This window comes from Hemicordylus capensis, chromosome 3 (assembly GCF_027244095.1).
Source record: "Hemicordylus capensis ecotype Gifberg chromosome 3, rHemCap1.1.pri, whole genome shotgun sequence".
Taxonomy (NCBI): domain Eukaryota; kingdom Metazoa; phylum Chordata; class Lepidosauria; order Squamata; family Cordylidae; genus Hemicordylus; species Hemicordylus capensis.
This window is the reverse complement of record NC_069659.1, coordinates 74,031,347-74,054,621: the sequence shown is the minus strand read 5'-3', so window position 1 is coordinate 74,054,621 and position 23,275 is coordinate 74,031,347. Positions and strand designations below refer to the sequence as shown.

The following is a 23,275-nucleotide window of genomic DNA, read 5'->3' as shown; positions in this document are numbered from 1 at the left end:
GCCAACAAGGAAATAATGATCTGCTATTACAAGTCTAGTCCAACTAGAAGAGGTTATTTAAAAAGAATGTACCAAATTTGGAAAGAGAAGCATCCAGACACAGAAATAACAGAACAAAGGCTAGCAGACCAGAGAAGATTCATAGTAAGAAATAAAGTATTCACAGGAGTTGAGCTGGAAGAACAGCAAAGAGCAACACAGGCTCAAGACATGGAAGAAGAATTACCACCAACTGAAGCAGTTGCTCAGGCGCAGATGGAGGAGGTGTTGGAAATAGAGGATACCACTGTTGCTGAACTGTTTCAAAATCAAAACCAGGCAACCTCCCCTTTGCCTTCACCTCAAAAACCTGAATGCCATTTAACAGAAAAGCAACAAGAACTAAAGCAAAAAATAACTGAGCACATGAACCAAACAACCACCAGGGTTCGACTTCCAGCTTTAAAAACAGTTGCCAAAAAACAACTTGCTCAGGCATTAAAAGATGTCAATGCAACACTTGCAGAAATAACAACCAATAATTTGCAAGAAACAAACCAACTAATGTACAGTGCAGCAACAATAACAACACAAGAACTCGGATATAAGATCAATGGACCTGTAAAAAAAGAAAGTAGTACATCACCTAAATGGAAGATTAGATTAGAAAATAAGATCTCCAAGCTTAGATCAGATGTTAGTAAATTGAAAGATATGAAAGACAAGAAGCTGAAGAATGAAAACACCAAACAGTATCTGATCCAAAAAGACCACCTAGATTCAAGGAAAATTAGAGAAGTCCTGGAAATAATAAAGCAGCAAATAGCAGTGTCAAAGAAGATTAGCAGATATGAAGTCAGAACTACACAACACAGGCAGAATCTCCAATTCCAGTCGAATCAGAGACGTTTCTACCAAAGCATAGAAGGAGAAACTGCAAGAAACATAGAAACACCAAATAAAGACGAAACAGTGCAATTCTGGGGGAAATTATGGGACAATCCAATAGATTATAATAAAAAAGCAGGCTGGATGAAAGAGGTCAAAAATGTTACCAACAAATGCAAGATCTAATAATTACTCCAGAATTAATAAGTGAAAGAGCAAAGAAAATTAAAAATTGGACTGCTCCAGGCAACGATGAACTGCATGGCTTTTGGCTTAAACACCTAACAAGCCTTCATAAACAACTATCGAAATAGTTCAATCACATTTTGCAAGGAGGTGATATTGAACAATGGCTAACAACTGGGAAAACTCATCTCATCATGAAAGACCCAGCAAAAAGTGCAGTTCCAAGTAATTATAGACCGATAACCTGCCTTCCAACCATGTTCAAATTATTAACTGGAATAATAGCAGATGAAGTGATGCAACACTTATTAACTAACAAACAGCTTCCAGTTGAACAGAAAGGAAATTGCCCGAACACCATAGGCACAAAAGACCAGCTGCTGATTGACAAAATGATTTTAGAAAATTGCAAGAGAAGAAAAACCAATCTAAGTGTTGCATGGATTGACTACAAGAAAGCCTTCGATTCATTGCCTCACACATGGATACTAAAATGTTTAGAAACAACTGGTGTCAGCAAAAACATTCAGATATTTATAAAAAAGCAATGAGCATGTGGAGTAGCAATAGCAATAGCAATAGCAATAGCACTTACATTTATATACCGCTCTATAGCCGGAGCTCTCTAAGCGGTTTACAATGATTTAGCATATTGCCCCCAACATTCTGGGTACTCATTTTACCGACCTCGGAAGGATGGAAGGCTGAGTCAACCTTGAGCCCCTGGTCAGGATCGATCTTGCAACCTTCTGGTTACAGGGCGGCAGTTTTACCACTGTGCCACCAGTTAACAATCAATGGTGAGACACTTGGACAGGTTAGCATTAGAAGAGGCATTTGTTTGTAATCACCATGACCCCACTTTCACAAATACTAAACAAAACAGGCCTCCGATACCAAACATCTAAAACATCAAGTCAAATCAACCATCTGCTGTACATGGATGATCTGAAGTTGTATGGAAAGTCCCAGTCAGAAATCGAATCACTGCTAAACACCGTCTGTGTATTCATTAGCGATATAGCAATGGTGTTTGGACTAGACAAGTGTGCTGCATTAATAATGAACAGAGGGAAAATAACAAAAACAGAAGGAACAGAACTGCCCAATGGAAGCAAGATCAAGAACCTGGAAGAGAAAGAACCTTACAAATACTTGGGCATTCTCCAGGCTGATAACATTGCACACACTGAAGTTAAAAGAAAAATCAGAAGTGAATACATCAGGAGAGTTAGAAAAATCCTCAAGTCCAAACTCCATTGCTATATGCACAAGAACAGGCACTAAGAACAAATGCAATAAGAGCAAAAGTCGAAAAATCAACCACAAACAGCAAGTGCCGCCTTTGTAAAGAAGCAGATGAAACCGTGGACCACCTAATCAGCTGTTGTAAAAAGATCGCGCAGACTGACTACAAACACAGGCATGACAAGGTAGCAGGGATGATACACTGGAACATCTGCAAAAAATACCAGCTACCTGTAGCCAAAAATTGGTGGGACCATCAAATTGAAAAAGTTGAAGAATATGAAGATGTAAAAATATTATGGGACTTCCGACTACAAACAGACAAACATCTGCCACACAATACACCAGATATAACTGTAGTCGAGAAGAAAGAAAAACAAGTCAAAATAATCGACATAGCAATACCAGGGGATAGCAGAATAGAAGAAAAAGAAATAGAAAAAATCACCAAATACAAAGATCTACAAATTGAAATTGAAAGGCTGTGGCAGAAAAAGACCAAAATAATCCCAGTGGTAATTGGCGCCCTGGGTGCAGTCCCAAAAGACCTTGAAGAGCACCTCAACACCATAGGGGCCACAGAAATCACCATCAGCCAATTACAAAAAGCAGCTTTACTGGGAACAGCCTATATTCTGCGACAATATCTATAACAATTGACAATAAAATTCAGCCATGCCAGGTCCTTGGGAAGGACTCGATGTCTGGATAAAACAAACCAGTCAATAACACCTGTCTGACTGTGTAAACAAGAAATAATAATAATAGCTTTTTAAACATATGCTGTTACATTTTCATTTTTTAGTTACCAACAGCCTTCCGGAATGAGGCACAAAAAATTGTTAATAAACAAACATTAGCCATGTGTGGTTGTTTTAAACCAAGGAAGACTTACAATTAATCAGTTCTAAAGTCTTCACAAACAGTGGCCAACATGATGCTCTAGGCAATGCCAGCATTCCCAACTGGTCAGGACTGCTCTTTGTACTTTGTAGTTTGACTCTGTATACAGATATACAATTCACAGATATAACAGATACCAGAACTGGAGCTACTTCTCCACCTCAGGATGGCTTCTGCACCATGAAGTTTATCAAAGATGCTGATAAATGCATGAAGCTGAGTTATTAGCACATGGGAAATAAAAGTAGACAAACAGCTCTAAACCACAGTGTAGATTCTTAACCATGCAGAAACTACATTCATGCTATATCTGTATTCTCATCAAGTCTTTCTGAACAAGTTGTTGTTGATGATGATAACAACAACAACTTTATTTGTTTGCCACCCCATAACAAATAGTTGTCTGGGCAGCTCACAACAGAGGATTAAAAGATTCAATAAAAACACATAACACATTAAATCATAAGGTAAAAAGAAAACACAATACAAAACTGCTTAAAAACTCATTTTAAAATTAGATAAAAATAAGAACAAGTGAAAACCCAAATGAAAAATAAGAACAAATGAAAACCCAAATTTGAAAGGGCTGTGTGAACAAAAAGGTCTTTCTCTGGCATCTAAAAGAACAAAGTGATGAAGCCAGGCGAACCTCACTGGGGAAGCTGTTCCATAAACCGAGTGCAACCACCAAAAAGGCCTTCTTCATGGTAGCCACCAGCCTCACCTCGTTTGGCAGGGACACCTGGAGAAGGGCCTCTGAAGAGAATCTTAAGGTACAGGTAGGGACATAAGGGGCAAGGTGCTTCTCAGGTAACCTGTTCCCAAGCCATTAAGGCTTTGAAGATTAAAACCAGCACTTTGAATTGGGCCCAGAAATAGACTGGGAGCCAGAGCAGCTGACTAAGCATTGATGTAATATGAACAAAATGTCCAGTCCCAGTTAATAATCTTGCAGCCCTACTTTGTACCAGTTGCAGTTTCTGGACCATTTTCAAAGGCAGTCCTATGTACAACACATTGCAGTAATCTAAGTGAGAGGTTACCAGAGCATGAGTAACTGTGGCCAAGCTATCTAAGTTTGCAAATATGAACACTTGTCATAAACGTGTGTGGAAACATTTTTTAACAAATAGACATTATTGACATTGAACAATGAATACATCTTGGAAATCTGAAGGCAAAATGTCAAGTTGAAATAGGAAGTTTGACTTTTTGATTGACACTAGATTAGCAGTGAGGAAGCATGTCCTTCTGAAACATAATACATCCTCTTGGGATCAGTTAATGCATATAAAATTGGCAGGCATTATTTTCATAATAATCCATGTGCCTATGACACTCAGCTGGTAGATTATTACTTGGCATCTCACTAATATCAGCTGATAGCAGTCACTGTTTGGAAAACATTGTAAAACACTCAATTGCTTATGACTTCGCATGACTCTAATCTGCAACTTCATGCCATATTAATCATAGACTTCCTTAAGGAACAAAGTACAAGACTGGGGAACTACAAGTCACACAGATTAGGCTGGAAACACATTCTACTTCTGGCAGTATACCAACACGCACTTCAGGACAATAGAAGTAAGAGGTTTGCTGGCACATGATTGTGCAAAGGTATTCACCAGCATCTGGTCAGCATTAACACTCTGGTTCTGGCCTACCCTCATGGGCAGAATTAGGATCTGTTGAGTCTGTCTCTCTCTGTGGCTGCACAACAGTATCTCAGACATCTGCAGGTAATTTCTAGAAGTTTATCATGACAAAAGTTGCTTCAAAGTCTATATTCTGAACAGTTTGAAGAAGAGCATCAGATGCCTAGTGCTCCAAACACCTGTGTTATCTGGCTGAACATGGGACACAGCTAAATAAGTACATACAAAAGTATTCAGCAAGAATGCAACAGCAACTCAGTGCAGCTGGACTAGATTATTGTATAAAAGGTCCATTTATGCCTGCCAGAGGGAAAAATGAACTGGTTGCTCTCTGTTTCTGGCAGCTATTGAGGAAAAGGTACTCATAATATATGACATCCCCATTTATCTGGTATTTTCTCCATTTTACAGAACTACAAAACTGAAATGATTCCAGTGTAACAAGCTCCAAACCAAAGTAAACTCCTTGGCTACTGCATAACCTTTTAAAATAAAATGTTAACAATGTTTTGCATATTGGACCAATGATGTGCTTTGTCATCTACCATCCTGACAATCTGCCCAAATTTTGTAATGGCACACAACACTACACAGCCTGGTTATCTGGATACTTCTGGGTCCAACATATGAAAAATCAAATAGAAGACCACACTATGATTAGTGAATACACTTGAGAAAACTAAAAAAAGTCTATTTTTGTGTATGTGTAGACAGACATATAATATCCAAAAGGCATACCACAGTTGGTAGGCCTCATCATTGTGGGAAAAAGCTTTAAAATGTAATTCTTGTGAAATTCATAGGTTCCCCCAGCCCATTTTTCCCATGTCAACTAGGCCAATGCCAGTCTTGTCCACAGAGTGGCAGGAGGCAATGATAACAAAATGAATTAGTAACAATACCTAGGAAAGAGTTATTTAAGGTAACAGCTACTTTCAACAGTAGTATATTTGATATTTTAATTGCCACTACCTATCATATCCTTAATTTTATATGAGTAAATTTCACTGAAAAAATAGTTTTCATTAATTATTTTTTGTTTAGATTTCAAAACCTAGCCATTTCATCTGAAAATACAAATGCATCCTGGTCATCTTAACTGTGGGTTGAAAGCGCTGGCATCTATAGGAAGAAATCTAGAGCAACAAAGTATCGAAAGACTGAGCTGTCAACCAGAAGTTCCTGGTCACATCATGCTCCTGCTCCGAACTCACTAGGTGGCCTTAGGAGGGCCACTATCTCTCATCCTCTGTGCCACCAAATCTGCAATACAGGAAAATAGTATTGACTTCTGACAAAAGTAGTAGTTAGGATACTGAAGCAATGCTTGTAAAAAATTGTTTCAACACCACTAAGCATGCATACTTATTTAAACATGTAGAACAGACATTTTTAAGCACACATATAGGGGTTGCCAGTGGATTTTTCGCCTCCCCCCCAATCTTTTAACAGCAGAGCACCAAACTACAATATACTGCCATGCAATCTGCAAATCCGCACCCCCAGACATTTAAAAAATAATTTGCTATGCAAGATTGTAGTAAGGGCTGCTGTTTTCAGGCATGCAGACACAGGAAAAGCTTGACGAGCAAGTACTCAAAAATGTGAGGGGGGGGGAGAAAAAACACTTTTGTGGGGAAGATATGGGTTATGAGGTTTGGTAGAGGAACGTTAAGTAAAATAGAGGAAGTTCCTCAAATGCTTAGGACGAGGACAAGCAACCCTGGGTGTTTAAATCAACTAATGCCCCAAACACACAACTATTGCCAGTTTGCCTTAATTGCAGCCACAATGATTAAGCGAAGATACTATAGGGGGAAATCGTATGGACAAAGAAACGAGGCAGAGAAAACATTTTATAAATTGCATTTTACAGTATTCCCAAGCAAACCTGTTTCACACGCTGTGTGTCTAAATCAGACAGAGTAAGCAGGAAATATTAAGGTGGGGATTTCCTGCCACACCAGACATCACTGATATCATTAAGTAAACATAACACTACTTAGACATAGCTCCTTGATTTGGTTTTTTGTTCTAAGGCATTGTTCTTCATCCAGTAAGGTAAGATTGCTCGATATATTATTCATTGAACTTGTCAAGTGGTTTGACTCATTCAGTCTTTCTTTTTTCAGTCTTCTCCACCCTTACTGGCCCAGAATTAAACAGAATACATAAAAGCCTTAAGTCTCCTATTGAGTAAGTCGTATTGATAATATGTTGTGTGCTGTTGACGGAAGTAGTAAAAAACATTACTTCAAACATCCAAAGCTTCTATGAAGACAATAAGCTGATGCAAGCATTTTATTTCCTAAAATACAAAACACCACATTATGAAACAGCCAGCGGTTACAAGCATCATTATTGTGCAAGAAATAATATTTCAAGGTCGTCTTGTTTTAAAAAACTTTAGACGCTGACATCCAGTAACTTCAGGATACCAAATGCTGTTATAACTTTAGTATATTAATTCTCACTTGATGGCAAAGAGAATTTTTTTTAGAAAAACCTTCAAACAACTGTTCAATAAAACCTTTACATGCCAGTGCTTATGAAGAACTTGAATAAACATGTTTGGTTGTTAATATGTTTGTTCCTATTTTCCCCCTGATGCCTAAGCTTTTCACAGAAAAGTCTAGAAGATCTTTTCAAATATACTTTATTAGCTTTCAGAAGTATGTCAATAAAAGACTATCTTCACTCTGTTCCCAGCAGGTAAGATCACGCATCTGTATTGGATCCCACATATTTAAAAGACCACTGTCAATCAGATGATCAGTACTAGTGGTATGCATTCATTTCTTAAATAAAGACAAATGAAAACAAATAAATAAAGACAAATGAAAATAAATTTTCTCTCTTCGTTTTATGATGAAAACTAATGGTAAATCATTACAAAGAAATACAGTCCTCCCTTTCCCTCTTCCTCTCTCTCTCTCTCTCTCTCTTTCTCTCTCTCTCTCTCTCTCTATATATATATGAGAGAGAGAGACCCCAAATAAAACAACCAAACTAAAATGAAACAAATCAAGACCAAAAAATGAAGGACTCTCCCAGGAAGAACTGAAACATGAATCAAAGAACTGCAGAAACACACATCCCTGCCCATGTTAATTTGCAAGATCAGAACAAACTTGCATACAAATCCCTGACATTTCTTTCACATGATCTGTGTACATGCCTATAAGGAGAAGCACTAATTTGAACTGAACAGTACATAGACAGTTGCAGCTATCCGTGTAGCCACAGTGACAGAACTACCATCATAGTCACAGAAGCAACTACCACTCTCTAAATATGCTGTTTAGTCACACTAACATTTTTCTACACAGTCATGTACCTGCATAGATAATTGCATGAGGGGGAAATAAGCTGATATTGCATCAAATGATCCAAAAGAAAACAGCTCAGTTGATAACATTAATTCTCATGGGTGACAGATGGACCAAAGGATGAGGGAGAAGAGTGACAAGAAGAAGATGTCCCCAAGGCATCTCAAGGAAATGAAAGCCCATACAAATAGCACTGGTGCACAGCTCAATCAATCAACATAGCTTTCTATCTTGTCTGCATTGTACTGACTGAAAGAAGCCAGGTAGGTAAAACATATCATAGTTCAAGTCACAGACAGTTTTAAAAGCACAGGTTAACATTTCCCTCTAAACAATTGGTACAATGACTTTGGGTATGTATTTATAACAACAAGCTATTCATTTTTTTATATCCAACTAACTTTATTGGATATGGGCATTATTGGGCTTTTAATCTGTGTGATACATGGTTTTTAAATTGTAAACAGTTTTATGCCACAGTTTGTGGGGAAAGTGGAATACAAATTTAAATAAACAAAGATTTAATTTAAGGCTTCTTCTGGGGCCTCCTTATTTATTAATGTTATTTATTTATTTTATTGTTGAATTTCATAACAATCCCAAGGTGGTTATTGATTGTACTGTATGTCATTTTCTTAAGCATTTATGCTCCTCCTTGGTGGAAAGAAAATTTCTACTATCACATACAGAAATTACTTCACCAAAACCCCTTCAATTACCTCTTGCCCTTAAACACTGCAATTCTGTCTCTCCCTTCCCAGACTGCAAACCATAACATTTTAGGCAAGCTACAACTGGCACAAACCATTGTTTCCAGAGTTCACATACAATAGCAAGCTATAATTTTCAAAAATCACCCTAACCTCTGCTAACTTGGCAAAGAACCACCTTTTAACGTGGCGATTCTCTTTATTTAGCAGGGGGAGAGTAACTTGCCCTATCCACCCCCAGCATAGTACCTCCAGTTACTGTTGCTGGTGTCTATCTTATGTTTCTTTTTAGATTGTGAGCCCTTTGGGAACAGGGATCCATCTTATATTTATTTATTATTTCTCTGTGTAAACCGCTCTGAGCCATTTTTGGAAGGGCATTATAGAAATTGAATAAATAAATAAATAAATAGAATTATATAAGTAGTAATAGAGCATGAGAGAAGAAAGAACAAACTAGCCCAGGATTTAGACACATATGGTCAAACCATGGTTTGCTGAGCTGTGTGAACTAAGCCAATGAGGTTAGACAGCATTTATTGCAGGTATGTAAGCCACAACTAGAAGGAGTGGCCAAAATTAACTACTGAAGATGGAATCTTCCCTTTCAAAATCTAAGACAGGGCACGTCATGAAATAGCTGCCATGTTTTCAAGGTAAAGCAGAGGTCAAAAACATCACCACCACATTATTTCTTCCTGAACTTTGTTCTGAAATATGGACACCATCATGCTACTAATATAACAATAAGGAGTGTAACAGAACCAACTCTTTTCCAAAATACCCACCGTAGTTCCATAACTATTTAAGTCCCACTCTGCACCAGGCTTAGCCCGGGGGGGGCGGCCTCTTTAAGTGTATACGAAGCCGGTGCTCCATGCTGCTCAGCAGCCCCCACAGCGGGGAATCGCCTCCGCCACTCACCTGGCTCCCACAGAGGCGAGCCCCCACCAGCGGTCAAGTGAGTGGTGGAGGTGATTCCCCTGCGGGGGCTTCTGGGTGGCATGGACACCGGCTTCTTTTACACTTAAAGAAGCCGCCCGCCCCCCACCCCACCCCGGAGGCACGTTCATGGGCCACACCTGCTCTGCATCATCTTCAGTAGTGGTGGTAAAAACCTGCAGTCCATAAGAACATTACAGCTCTTCTGGATCTGGCTCAAGGCCCATCTAACCCAAATCCTGTTTCACATAGGAGCACACCAGGCATCTTAGCACATCTTCAGGAAAGCTCATATGGCACTATCCCAGGTGCCCCTGGAAAGTTAATTTCCCAGGCAGATTGAATGTTCAGTATGAATGTCAGATACCATGGAAACTATATGTTCGCCTCTGGCTGCAGTTACCATGTAAGGTTTGGGAGAAGGTGGTGGAGACTTGTTGCAAACTCATTGTATGCTGAGATAAAACTGTTGGGAGTTTGAAATCTACCTAGAATGAGTTTAGTGGGAGTGCAGTCTTGATAATTACGACCTCCCTTGACCAGCTATAGACTTCACTCTTTCTGTCCACTTTCCCCAGATTCTATAGATACCAATGTAGAATGCTCTTTAGTGCTGCCTCCACTTTTGTCCCACTATACCTCATTGTTCATTCTGATTTTAAATACCAAGAAAACAAAAAAATCAGGTTCAATTATTATTTCTCTGGCAACACTAGAAATTGCACAAGACATTGTAGATTGCTACATCTTGTGTACTTCTTCCTTGCATGGTTTCCGGGCTTGCATTGCCATTGCCCATCTCTCTTTACTTGCTCCTTGATTTATTACCTTTCCACAGTATGTCATATTTTCAGTAACAATTCCAACATTGCTGACTGTGTCTATTAATTTTAGCCCTCTGCAGGTAATCTCAGCTGCCTGGCCCATTCTGACTGTTGTGTCTAAATGGAGATCAGTTCTTCCACAATTCATTTTTGCAGTGCTGAATGATAATATCAATCACAAATGTAACACTTATGATGGAATCAGTTAACTGCTCATTGCTGAAGCTCCAACTCATCCTCAGCTTCGAGTCTTTAAAAAAAAATTCCAGTGAGACACTTCCCTCCTCTGCACTCCATATCCTCTCCTGACTATTTCATTTCTAATGTTTCAATTTACTTTGGAAGTTAAAAACTTTTCTGCTTATTCATAACTGAATAATATCTTGCTCCCTCGGCCTGGTTTTGTGCCATACATAAAGACCACCAACCATTTATGGTCCTGCAGCATTAAGAAACATACCTTATTGCTGTATATACTCTCACCATAAATAACATGCTAGCTTCATGTCACAACTTTTACCAAGATTCTGCAGCATTACCTGAGAAATTCATATTTAATAACCTCAAAATTCTCCATCTGTAATGAAGACTACAGCTCTCTGTATTATTCCATTATACTTTCCATCAACCATATTTTTCTTCAACAAGCCCCTCCCAGAACCATATTCACGTGTCAGCCATCTTCAATTAGGGTGGATGACATCATCACAAATTATACCATTGAGTCATCCCTATGTGTAGGAACCTATCCCAGGTTCACCTATAGGTGTCAACTATAGCAAATCTGGTTCAAATTGCCCACTTGTGCCTCAAACGTTAATGCATCTGCAATCTTTCATCAGGGTGGACAACATCATTGCAAAGTACACCACTGAGGTTTCCCTATGTGCCATTTGTTACAACTGTGCCAAATTTTGTTCAAATCAGTTCTACAGTCTACAAGTTCACCTCAAATGTTCACGGATCTGCCATCTTGAATTGGGTGGATTACATCATCACAAACTACACCATTGAGGCATCCCTATGTGTCCCTACAGGTGTAGCAAATTTGGTTCAAATTGGTTAGGCAATTCACAAGTGAGGCCACTTATGGCTCAAATTTTTACACATCTGCTATCTTGAATTGGGTTGGATAACATCATTACAAACGACACCATTGACGTGTCCCTTAGGGATGTGCACAGAACCATTCAGCTCTTCATTCTAGGAACATGCACGCACTACGGCCACTTCCGTGGCGATGTTGACTGCCCCTTAAAGAAACCTCCCTACCCGCCTAGGAATGCATGGAACCGGTTCTGTGCACATCCTTAGTGTGCCTATGTGTTCCTACAACTGTACCCCATTTGGTTAATATTCGTCCAGGCATTGCAAAGTTGATGTGATTAGAGGACACGCACATGGACACGCAAACACACAGAATGCTGAGTGATCTCATAAGCTTACTTTCCTTAAGAATAGTAGGCTAAAAAGGGTTAGTTTAAGAGAACTGATTCTCGAAAAAAAGTAGAAAGGATGGCAGTTCGTATTCAAAGAAGAAATATCCAACCAAATATTAATTAGGAAGCAAGGAATTCCAGCTTCTATTATGCCTTCAAAGGCATAATATGCATCACATACTATATGCTTCATACACTGTCATGCCTCAAATCTTGTTTTTCTTACTACTGTACTCATTAAGATAGTCAATGCTTTTTAGCTTATTTACAAAAAAGAAATAAAAGCTGCTTCCAGAGTTTCCTATGTTTATTACATTCTAGCAATCACTAAGATTATTATATTTGACCCTAATTTCAATAGTTAATCTTATTTGGGCTTTCACAAAAGCCACTTTTCCATGTGGAAAATAGCCTACATATATGTACAGAGAGGTAAAACAAACTAACAAACAAACAAAAAATGAAAAGCAATATATAAAAGTTTTCTTAACAATTCATTAAACATCCACACAATAAGTACATAATAAGTTTTGTAAAGATGTGTTGAGGGATAATTCCAAGGGAAAGGTAGATGGGAAACTATAGTAGAAAAAGTGCTTTCATTTTAACAAAGAAACATAGGTAATAGGAGAAAAGGTACATAATAATATTAGGGTTCTTTGTTATGGTTTTCTTATTATCATCTAGAGTGTTTAATTAACTTTGATGGTTCATATTTATTTATATAAAGCTGCCCTTATTGCTAATGATAATCTCTATTAGTAACTCAGTTTAACTAAAAAATAATCAGAACCTTGCATCAGAATTCCAAATTCTCTATATAGCTGATGATTTAATTAAAATGTAGAAACATTTAATTAAGACGTAGTTAGTGTAGTGTACTGATAAAGATTGACCTGAGAAGTCATCCCTATTCAAATTTTACCTCAGCCATGAACTTATTAGGTAGCCTTAGGCTAGTCAATATTCTCTCCGTTTCAGAACCATATTTGTAGAATGGGAAGAAAAATATTGGCATATCTTAAAACAGTCTTCTTTCTAACCACTCCCTTGGTCACCACTGGAGACCTAGAATTCATATCAAGTGAGTAGCACTCGAGGGAGGTAATTATTTTTAACCTTTTTTTTTTTTTTTTGCCACTGTCTCTGTAGGCAGCAGCAGGTTCAGCAGTGCTTGAAGCTCTGATAATATCCTTGGCAGCATGGTGTCGGGAAACTGTGCAGAGTACTGAGCTTTGCTCAAAGCTGTACACAGGTCCAACAAGCAATTAGTCAGTGATCCTCACTTAGGGTTGATGGGGGTCACCATTAGCCTTCAGACTTTACAATGAAGAACACTGGCTTACAGGTCAAGAGATATAGGAAGTAGAATTGCACTATTTTTCAATGGGTGCCACTTTGGCAAAAACAAAAAAACCCCTTCAATGTGAAAGCCGTTTCTTACTGTCCTGACTTTTCTCAGTGATACAGAGACCTGAGAAATCTTCTCTATATAAAGGAACTATATTGGAAAAGAACTGGGGAGCAGCAAACTCCCCAGCATGCCTTCCAAGAGGGTACTTGGGCTCAAGAGGGCTCCAAATCCCTTAACAGGCCCCCACGAACTATGAGCAAAAGTGAAACACTGCACAGTGAGAATGGTAATCCCCGCATGGTGTTGGTGAACTGTGCAGAGTACTGAGCTTTGCCCAGAGCTTCTCACAGGCCCAACAAACAAGTAGTCAGGGACCCTCACTTAGGGTTACTGGGGGTCACCTAGCTTCAGGCCTTACAATGAAAAACACTGGCACAGAGACTAAGAAACTGAAATGTGAATTAGAAAATTTGCAGTTTGAATTCTGCCTCTGCCATATGAACTTAAGAAAACGACTTCTTCTCAACTTGAGCTCCCCAAGCTGCAACACAAGTTATTACTATTTATCTTACTGGCCTGTTGTAAGAAGTATCACCAGCTAGAGCTAGAGCTTGTGGGGCACGTGAGGAGAAGCGGGGGGATTCACCTTCAGGAGGAAGGGAGCAAGCCAGCCGGGGTGGGCTTCCCCAGCCAGCTTCTGGGGGTCCCTCTGTCCCTTCCCCCCTCTGTGTGTCAGGCTTCTCCTCTTCCAGGAATCATCCACCATCCCCCTCAACTCTCTCCAGGTCCCCTTTTTCCCCTTCACATTTTCAAGTTTTAATTGGGAATAAAACATGCCCTCCCAAAAGAAAATGATTTTAATTGTAAACCATCCAAAGACACAGGTTTTGGGCGATATAGAAATATGCTAGTTAAATAAATAAATGTGAAATGGTTTGCAAACTCAAAACGCACCATATAAATGCTAAATATTGTATGATTATTATTGATACATGAATTAATGACTGAGCTATATAAATGCTAAGTATTATTATTAAAAATGTTGCTAAAAGTGATGACAATGATGTCTTAGAATAGCCTCTTTGTTTCATAAATGCAATACATACTTTTTAAAACTCGTAATATGGTACAAGTGAAATGTTTGTGCAAGGATCAAACAAGCATTCATTATTATTCATGGTCATACCTGCAATGAAGTTATCGAAATGATGTCATTTCCAGCAGAAGAGTACAAACAGGGTGCTCAAGATGATAAAGCAATCAGCTAACGGAAAACCACAGCCATCCTCAACTCTATTGTTTGTGCCTATGATTTTCATTCAGCACAGCCAGAGTATAGCAACAATTTGACAAGCTTGAAACTGGTTTCTCCTCAACTGAACTTTATATTTTAGTATAAAGTTTTAATAGCACAGATACTGAAATTGTTTTTTAAAAAATTCACTAGCCTTCAGAAATTCACAACTTTTTCTTTGTACACTTTTAATAGACTTTTTCTATTAGGATTTTTCTAGGCAGTTTATGGGGAATCACTAACACACACTCACACCTGCGTTTCTAGATCTATTCACCGAACTTCTCAAAAAGTCACATTTTTCCTGTATTTCAAGTCTCTGCTAATCTCACTCAGCATTTCATAAATACAAGTTGACTAACGTAAAAGTTAAAAGCACATACGCAACATAATACTATAGAACTATAATGCGGCAAACATTTCAAGGACTGTTGTTGTATACATTTTTAAAAATTTCAAGTTCTTCATAAAGCACTATGAAAACCTTGTAGTAGAACTAACCTTCTGCACAAATATCCAGATTTTATCACTAAGAATCTAATTGTAGTCTAAATCAAGATGACTGAAAACATCAGTAGAACGTGCATTTAAGCTGACAGGAGAATTGGGAACAGCAATACTGCACGATCAATTTAGACCTTCCTTAACTTGACAGCATTTAATGGAGTAAATTAAACCCCAGTAAACTCCCCACCCATAGAAAGCTATTAGTTACCAAATATTTATGATTCTGAAAACAATATCAACAGCTATAAGAAAAAATGGCATTTGTAGCATGATAGAGAATCTTATATACATACTGTATATGTCATGCCATCGATACTGTAAAATTTCCTACAAAATAAACAATCAATACATAATACCAAAAGCTACACTTAATAAAGGGGAAAGAGTATATAACTTTTGCAGACAGAAGCTTAAATAAGCCATTAACAACATTTAATTAGAATTATTCTAATGAATTAACACAGAAAGTACAAGACCAGGACATTTAACAGATTATACTGGATACCTCACCTAAAATACGCTCTTAGCATTTCGATGGGCCAATTTAAACATTACTTACTGCCCACACACACACACACATAAAAGTTTGAGAACCCTGCAGATGTCAATGCTTCAAACAAGCTATTTAATCATGAGGTTTTCCTACACAACTCATAACAAATTTTAGCATCTGCTTGCCAGAGGTTCATGGCTAGGTGGGAGCAAGATCTCACACTATCACTGCAGATACCAGTGTGAATGCAAACAGACTGTATGACTATAGTGCACAAGAGCTCCATTAATTAAAGCACAAATACAAGCTCACTGAAATAAATAGTGGATGTGCTGCAACTATAAGTACATTCAAACAAGTACAATAATATCCATATTCCATTTTACAACTATCTGGAACAGTTCTGTTCTTACAAACGAACGAAAAACCTGCTTCAAAAACTAAGTCTTCATTACATTTTTATCGAAACCTTTGTTTGGATTATTTCCATACTTAAAAAAACAACAACTGAACTTAAAATGAACCATAAACACTCAAATTAAAATCTATTGTTGGATGCAGTTAGCTTGCTGTCTATCCAATCACATTCTCAAAGCAAAAAGTAGGCACTCTTCCCTACTTAGTCATAATCATCATCATCATCTGTATAAACATTGAATACAAATGTTGGTAGAACGCTAGTGTTTCACAATTAAAACGAACTATTCAAGAGCTCTCTGTAGCTTCAACTAAGACATTAAAAGCCAAGGACTTTTAGGTTTGAAATTCCACTTAAGTTAACTGCTAAAGAAATTACTGCCAGTTAAAGGTGGGGGTGGAAGAGAACCACTTACTTGCTACTTCCAGTGATGCATTATGGCTCACAGCTTCACCAAGGTAATTCCTCGCTACACAGATATAGACTCCTTCATCAGGTCTACTTTTGCGGCCATGAACAATGCGTAAAAAAAATAAAGATCCACTTGGCAACAGCATCCGATGAGAGCGAGGATCATCTTTGTCAGTTTCAACCCTTTCTCCTCCTTTATACCACTCAATAGTTGGCACTGGCCTGCCTTCAGCCTTGCAGTTCAAAGTTGCTGGTTCTCCTTTAGAAACAATAAGATCCGAAGGATGTTCAACAATTCGAGGTGGGAAATCCTCTTGGCGAAGACGAGAACCTAAAAAAAGAAATGCACAATTCAGTTTAATTTGTACTACACTAAGATCTGATAAAAAGTGTTCAGGCTTTGTTTTACTTAAGAAGATCACTTATGAAAGTCTAGAGAACTAGGATTCAGCTATGGGTCTATTCTAGTGCCTACAGGCCACCTCCAGCATCAAAGGAAAGACACCTCTAAATATCAGTTGCAGGGGAGCAACAGCAAGAGAGAGAACATACCCTCACCTCTTGCCTGTGGGCTTCCCAGTGACAGCTGGTGGGCCACCGTGTGAAACAGGGTGCTGGACTAGACACGTGTTGGGTCTGATCCAGCAGGGCTGTTCTTATGGCTAACAATGGTTACATCTGATGAAAGTTACTCATGAAAGGTAGCCCTCTATTTTTTCTTTAAATGTTCTACTGCAACAGCTGTAATTTTACCGACACTTTATTCCTCTTAACTGTAACCCACTTTGAGAACTATTTTTGAAAAATTGGTGATGCGTTCACCAAGTAAATATGGCCACTCAGACCTCCGATTCCTGTGTGTCTTTGGACTGAACTAGACATGATGCAGGAAATATATTTTTCTTTGCTTAAAGCAGATACTCAAGGTTGACTCAGCCTTCCATCCTTCCGAGGTCGGTAAAATGAGTACCCAGAATGTTGGGGGCAATATGCTAAATCATTGTAAACCGCTTAGAGAGCTCCGGCTATAGAGCGGTATATAAATGTAAGTGCTATTGCTATTGCTATACGCAAAGGCATATCTGTTGGTCCATATCTAGATGGACTAATGTTATGACTTGGTATAAGGCATATACCTTATGGAGATTTTGGGACGAAAGCTGCTCTTGTGGTACCAAGTATGAATTGCCCACTTTGCTAAGTAGGGTCTCCATTTGAAGACCACATGTGTGAGCACTGTAAGATTTTCTCCTTAGGGAATGGGGCTGCTCTGGGAAGAAAATTTTGATGCTTGCATACAGAAGGTTCCAAGTTTCCTCCCTAGTACCTCCAGACAGGGCTGGGAGAGACTCCTGCCTGCAACCTTGGAAAAAGCCGCTGCCAGTCTGTGTAGACAATGCGGAGCTAGATGGGTGAATGGTCTGAGTTGGTATAAGGCAGCTTCCTATATTCTTATCATTTAGATTGATAAGAATACACACCCACACATTCTTTCCCAGCTTAAAATTGTCCTTTCTTCCTTTCCTAATGCTGCTATTAACAGCGAGGGGGGGGGGATATGAACATTTTGTTATTCCCAGACAAGGATATTCTTAGTGGGGAAAGGATATTAGTAATTTTAGGGGTGTGCAATTTGGATTTTTGGTGATTAGGTTTGGGACCTGAACCGAATCACCCCTGTTCTGTTTTGTGCCCAAATATGGGCCACCCGAATCACCCTTGATTCGGTTTGGATTTGGATTTAATCTGAATCCGAATACAAATCAATTTGGGGGGGAAAAGGGGGACCAGGGGCAAAATATTGGGGTGGGCTGGTAGAACCCAATGGGTGGAAGCTACCACCCCAATTTCAGGGGGATTGGGCAAAGGGCTGATTTTTGGGGAATTTTTGAAGTTTTAGTGACTTTGGGGCAGTTCAGGGGCATAGCATGGGATCTTGGCAAAAAGAGTGGGGTGGGGTGGTAGTGCCTAATGGGTGCAGGCTACCACCCCAATTTCAGGGGCATTGGGCAAAGAGCTGATTTTTGGGGAATTTCTGAAGTTTTGGTGTCTTTGGGGCAGATTGGGGGCAGAAAGTGGGGCCTGGGGCAGAATAGTGGGATGGGGTGGTAGTGCCTAATGGGTGGAGGCTACCACCCCAATTTAAGGGGGATTGGACAAAGGGCTGATTTTTGGGGAATTTTTGAAGTTTGTGTGTCTTTGGGGCAGATTGGGGCAGAAAGTGGGGCCTGGGGCAGAATAGTGGGATGGGGTGGTAGTGCCTAATGGGTGGAGGCTACCACCCCAATTTAAGGGGGATTGGACAAAGGGCTGATTTTTGGGAATTTTTGAAGTTTTTGTGTCTTTGGGGCAGATTGGGGCAGAAAGTGGGGCCTGGGGAAGAATAGTGGGGTGGGGTGATAGTGCCTAATGGGTGGAGGGGATAGTGCCTAATGGATGGGGCGGTAGTGCCTAATGGGTGGAGGCTACCACCCAATTTAAGGGGGATTGGACAAAGGGCTGACTTTTGGGGAATTTTTGAAGTTTTGGTGTCTTTGGGGCAGATTGGGGGCAGAAAGTGGATCTGCCCCAAAAGAGTGGGCTGGGCTGGTAGATAGTGCCTAATGGGTGGAGGCTACCACCCGTCCCCAATTTCACCCGTCCTCTCAGAAATTTTTCTGAAGGGATGTTATTCCCTTATTTTCTGAGGTGTGAATTCTCATTCTATGATAGCAAATAAGATTTTTTTCAATTAAACAACTCTCATGACCCGACTTTCACTTTTTCACACTCTCATGTACTAAGAATATGATGAATGGATCAATCTAGCACACTGCACCTTATGAAGACAAACCTCAGAAATTCACCAAAATTCAGCCCTCTGCCCAATCACTCTGAAATTGGGGATGGGTGGTAGCCTCCACCCATTAGGCACTATCTACCAGCCCAGCCCACTCTTTTGGGGCAGATCCACTTTCTGCTCCCAATCTGCCCCAAAGACACCCAAACTTCAAAAATTCCCAAAAAATCAGCCCTCTGCCCAATCCCACTGAAATTGGGGTGGTAGCCTCCACCCATTAGGCACTACCACCCCATCCCACTCTTTTGGGGCAGATCCACTTTCTGCCCCCAAACTGCCCCAAAGTCACTAAAACTTCAAAAAATCCCAAAAAATCAGCCCTTTGTCCAATCCCCCTGAGATTGGGGTGGTAGCCTCCACCCATTGGGCACTACCACGCCACCCCACTCTTCTGCCCCGGGCCCCACTTTCTGCCCCCAATCTGCCCCAAAGACACCAAAACTTCAGAAATTCCCCAAAAATCAGCCCTTTGCCCAATCCCCCTGAACTTGGGGTGGTGGCCTGCACCCATTAGGCACTACCACCCCACCCCACTCTTTTTGTCCAGATCCCATGCTATGCCCCTGAACTGCCCCAAAGTCACTAAAACTTCAAAAATTCCCAAAAAATCGGTCATGAGCCAAATCACCCGAATTTTTTGGCCCTGAAATTCGGGTGATTCGGCTCAGCCCCCCAAAATATCGGGGGGCATCAGGGGTGATTCGGTTCATCCCCGAATCACCCGAAATTGCTCGTTTCAAGCACAGATCGATCTGTGCCTGAATTTTTTTGCACATCCCTAAGTAATTTGGGGTTTTTTGAAATCAGATTTGTTTTTATATTTTTAGTTCAATATTTTAATGTGTCTTTTTTATAATCTTGTTTTTAAATTTTATTGTGAGCCGCCTTGGGATTTTCTTAATGAAAAGTGGGGTATATATTTAACAATAAATAAAATAAATAAAACCTAATATCTAGCCCTTCTAGCTCTGTATGGCACAATCAAATTTTAGTGGGGGGATATTTTTAAAACTTTCTAGAAAAGCAGGATATAGAAGGAAAGACGATTGTCACATTCAAATGTAGAGAATATACACATTTCCTCTATGTAGAAACGGAAACACACCCTCCTCTGCCCATAAACATATTTTTATGAATATTTGTCACATACTAAAGCAGTGTAATAAAATTGGAGTTGGATTTTTTTTACATTCTAGAAAATTCCCTAAATTGTTCAGAGCGATGTGTTTCATGAGGAGATGAGTGGCACATAGAGAGTATTAAAAGCAAATTTGATGGCAGCTGCTGGAAGGCATATAATAGCTTTGACATCTGAGTAATCTTCTTCCACAGCTACACTTTTAATTTTTCCTCTCCTTATAGTCAAGTTATTAAAGTTTCAGTTTGTGCTTTATTGAATAGAAGCAACTTCATGTATCAACATAAATCTTACAAAGGGCACCAATCCTATAATTTTCTTGTCAATGATCTGTCCTACAAGGGATAGTTTGTGAACACAGAAACACAATACTTAATAGTTACATGTTTTATCTACAAAGAGCCCACATTCCCCCAACGCTCAAAAAGCACTTAACGCAGAATCAGGAGAAACTGAAAAACTTGCACAACCTGCTCTAGTATACATTTCATATTTCAATAGCACAAAATATAGCATGTCAAGTATCCCATGCTGTTGGTTAAGTGAGCAATTACTGTGCTCATAAATACTGGCCACCTTCCTTTATTCATTGAAAATGAATGCCAGGATTTTGCCAAAAGTTAATTTATTCTGCTGGGTTTTGTTCTGTTTTTTTGTTTTTGTTTTTTGTTTTTGTTTTTTTAATGAAAAAGGTTCTATATGGAGCTGGTTAGAAAGAAGAACTATGAACCATAATATGGGCCCATTCATTAACTCACCCAATAGCCTTATGCATAAATTATATGCCATCTTCTGTACTTTGATCTATTAAGGAGATCAGAACAATTTCCTTTCTTAAATAATTTCTTAATATTAATATTTCATGTTAAGGGCTTTGACCCAGGGTCCACAATTCTACTGGCTAACTTGATCATGGCAAGTGTTACACTGCAGTCCTCTTCTGACAGTGACAAGAGAAGCCCTAACATTCCTCTTCACCTTGGGAAAGATGCCCATCCTCTCAACACTAAGGGAGATGAAGGCTGAGGTTTGCCATTGTGGAGATCAGTGACAAAACTCCCTGCTTCCATCTCCAAATTTGAAGCTGGAAGGAATTATATAGTGAGTTTCTACAATGGTGGAGACTGTCACCTCCCCCGCCATCAGCTCCAAGCTTGGGGATGTAGAGAATCTCCAGCTTCATGCAGTTATACAGACATAATCAAGAATTGGGGATAGAGTCCTAGTGTCCATAGGTTTTAGTTTGACTACCAATGTCAGTCAAAAATTAAACTCTTGTCTGAGCATTTCCCCCCCAACATATATCCTGCATTTCTTCTTGAGACCTAAAGGCCATGTATATAGAGTTTAATGCCCAAGCTCAGATCTGCTTAGAAAAAGCAGTTACTGCATCCTATATCTTCAGATATGCTGGGATTCACTATATAAATGTTATTTTTTTACAGCACCAAAATGATCAGGGGGCTGGAGCATCTGTCTTATGAGAAATTATTATGGTGTTTGCGGCTTTTTAGTTCATTAAAAAGGTGACTAAGGAAGGGACACATGATTACATCTAATAAAATTATGGATAGCATGGAGAAAGTGAGTGGAGAGGAGTTTTTCTTCCTCTCTTACAACACTAGAACCAGAGATCATCTCATGAATGGCAGGAGATTTAGACTGGAAGAAATAAAAGTACTGCTAAGTAATTAATAAAAGTATGCACTGTATTTATTACAAAACTGTATTAAATTAATCTATGAAATTTACTTTCACAAGATGTGGTGATGTCCACTAGCTTGGATGACTTTAGAAGGTGACAGACCTGCCCTCCATTAATTCATCTGTCAATGGCTATACTGTATGCCACCTCCATGTTCAGAGGCAGAATTGCAAACCCAGGCCCAAATAATGACAGGACATGGATAGTTGGGAAAAACTAGGGCCACTTTATTGAATAATTACAAAAACCTGCAGTGAGGAATCTAACTAAAGTGCAGGTATCACCTATGTGGGTTAACCTCATAGGAGGTATGTTCACAGGAGGGTGAAGGACCAGGCTTTTATTTGGCTCAGTACCCAGTCCAAACCTCTTCTTGGCCACGAGGTTAACCCCAGCAAGGAGATGCTTTCCAGCCCACTTCAATCCAGGTCGTGAGGCACTAGGCGGTGTCTGCTTGCATGCATCCGAGTGGGAGCAGATCCAGCTGGAGAGTCACGAGATCACCAAGCCTTCCTCCATATTCCCATTCAATTTCCCTCCAGTCCAACGGCAATGCAAACTGACCTACCCCAACCTGCACTCACCTGCAAAGTGACCAAATATCCACAGTGACTACCACAATGTAATCAGTGAGAAGTGGGGGGGGGGGAATCCTCAACTTTAGCCAATCAGCTGAGACCCCAAAAATTCCTACTTGGCCCCATTGGTGACCAGAATAGCCTTCACTGAGTCCAGGGATGGACAGGTGGGTGCCTACCCACAGAGCAACTGAAGGATAGAGCGATGGAGCCATCTGTTTATGCAGCCACAACTTTCGCTTGATTTGTCCACCGGCATCATGTGCCAGGGGATCAAAAAGGCAGCCTTCATGCCCATCGCTTGGGCTGGGCCCACAAATCCTCCCCCTGCTCACCTGATATCGCAGCTAACATGGGAAAAGGGGTGGGGAGCAGCTTTGTCTCTGAACACCAGATATACAACAGTGGGCAAGGGAGCATATCTTCATGTCC

The 23,275-nt window shown here is 39.7% G+C and overlaps 1 protein-coding gene across 1 annotated transcript in view; it reads right to left on the bottom strand.

The window, feature by feature from the left end:
- The window catches only part of ROBO1 (roundabout guidance receptor 1), a 927,259-nt gene that overhangs the window by 398,970 nt on the left and 505,014 nt on the right, over positions 1–23,275 (bottom strand). Inside the window, 1 exon segment of the mRNA XM_053306810.1 lies at positions 16,588–16,914. Within this exon segment, the coding sequence (XP_053162785.1) occupies positions 16,588–16,914 (327 nt within the window).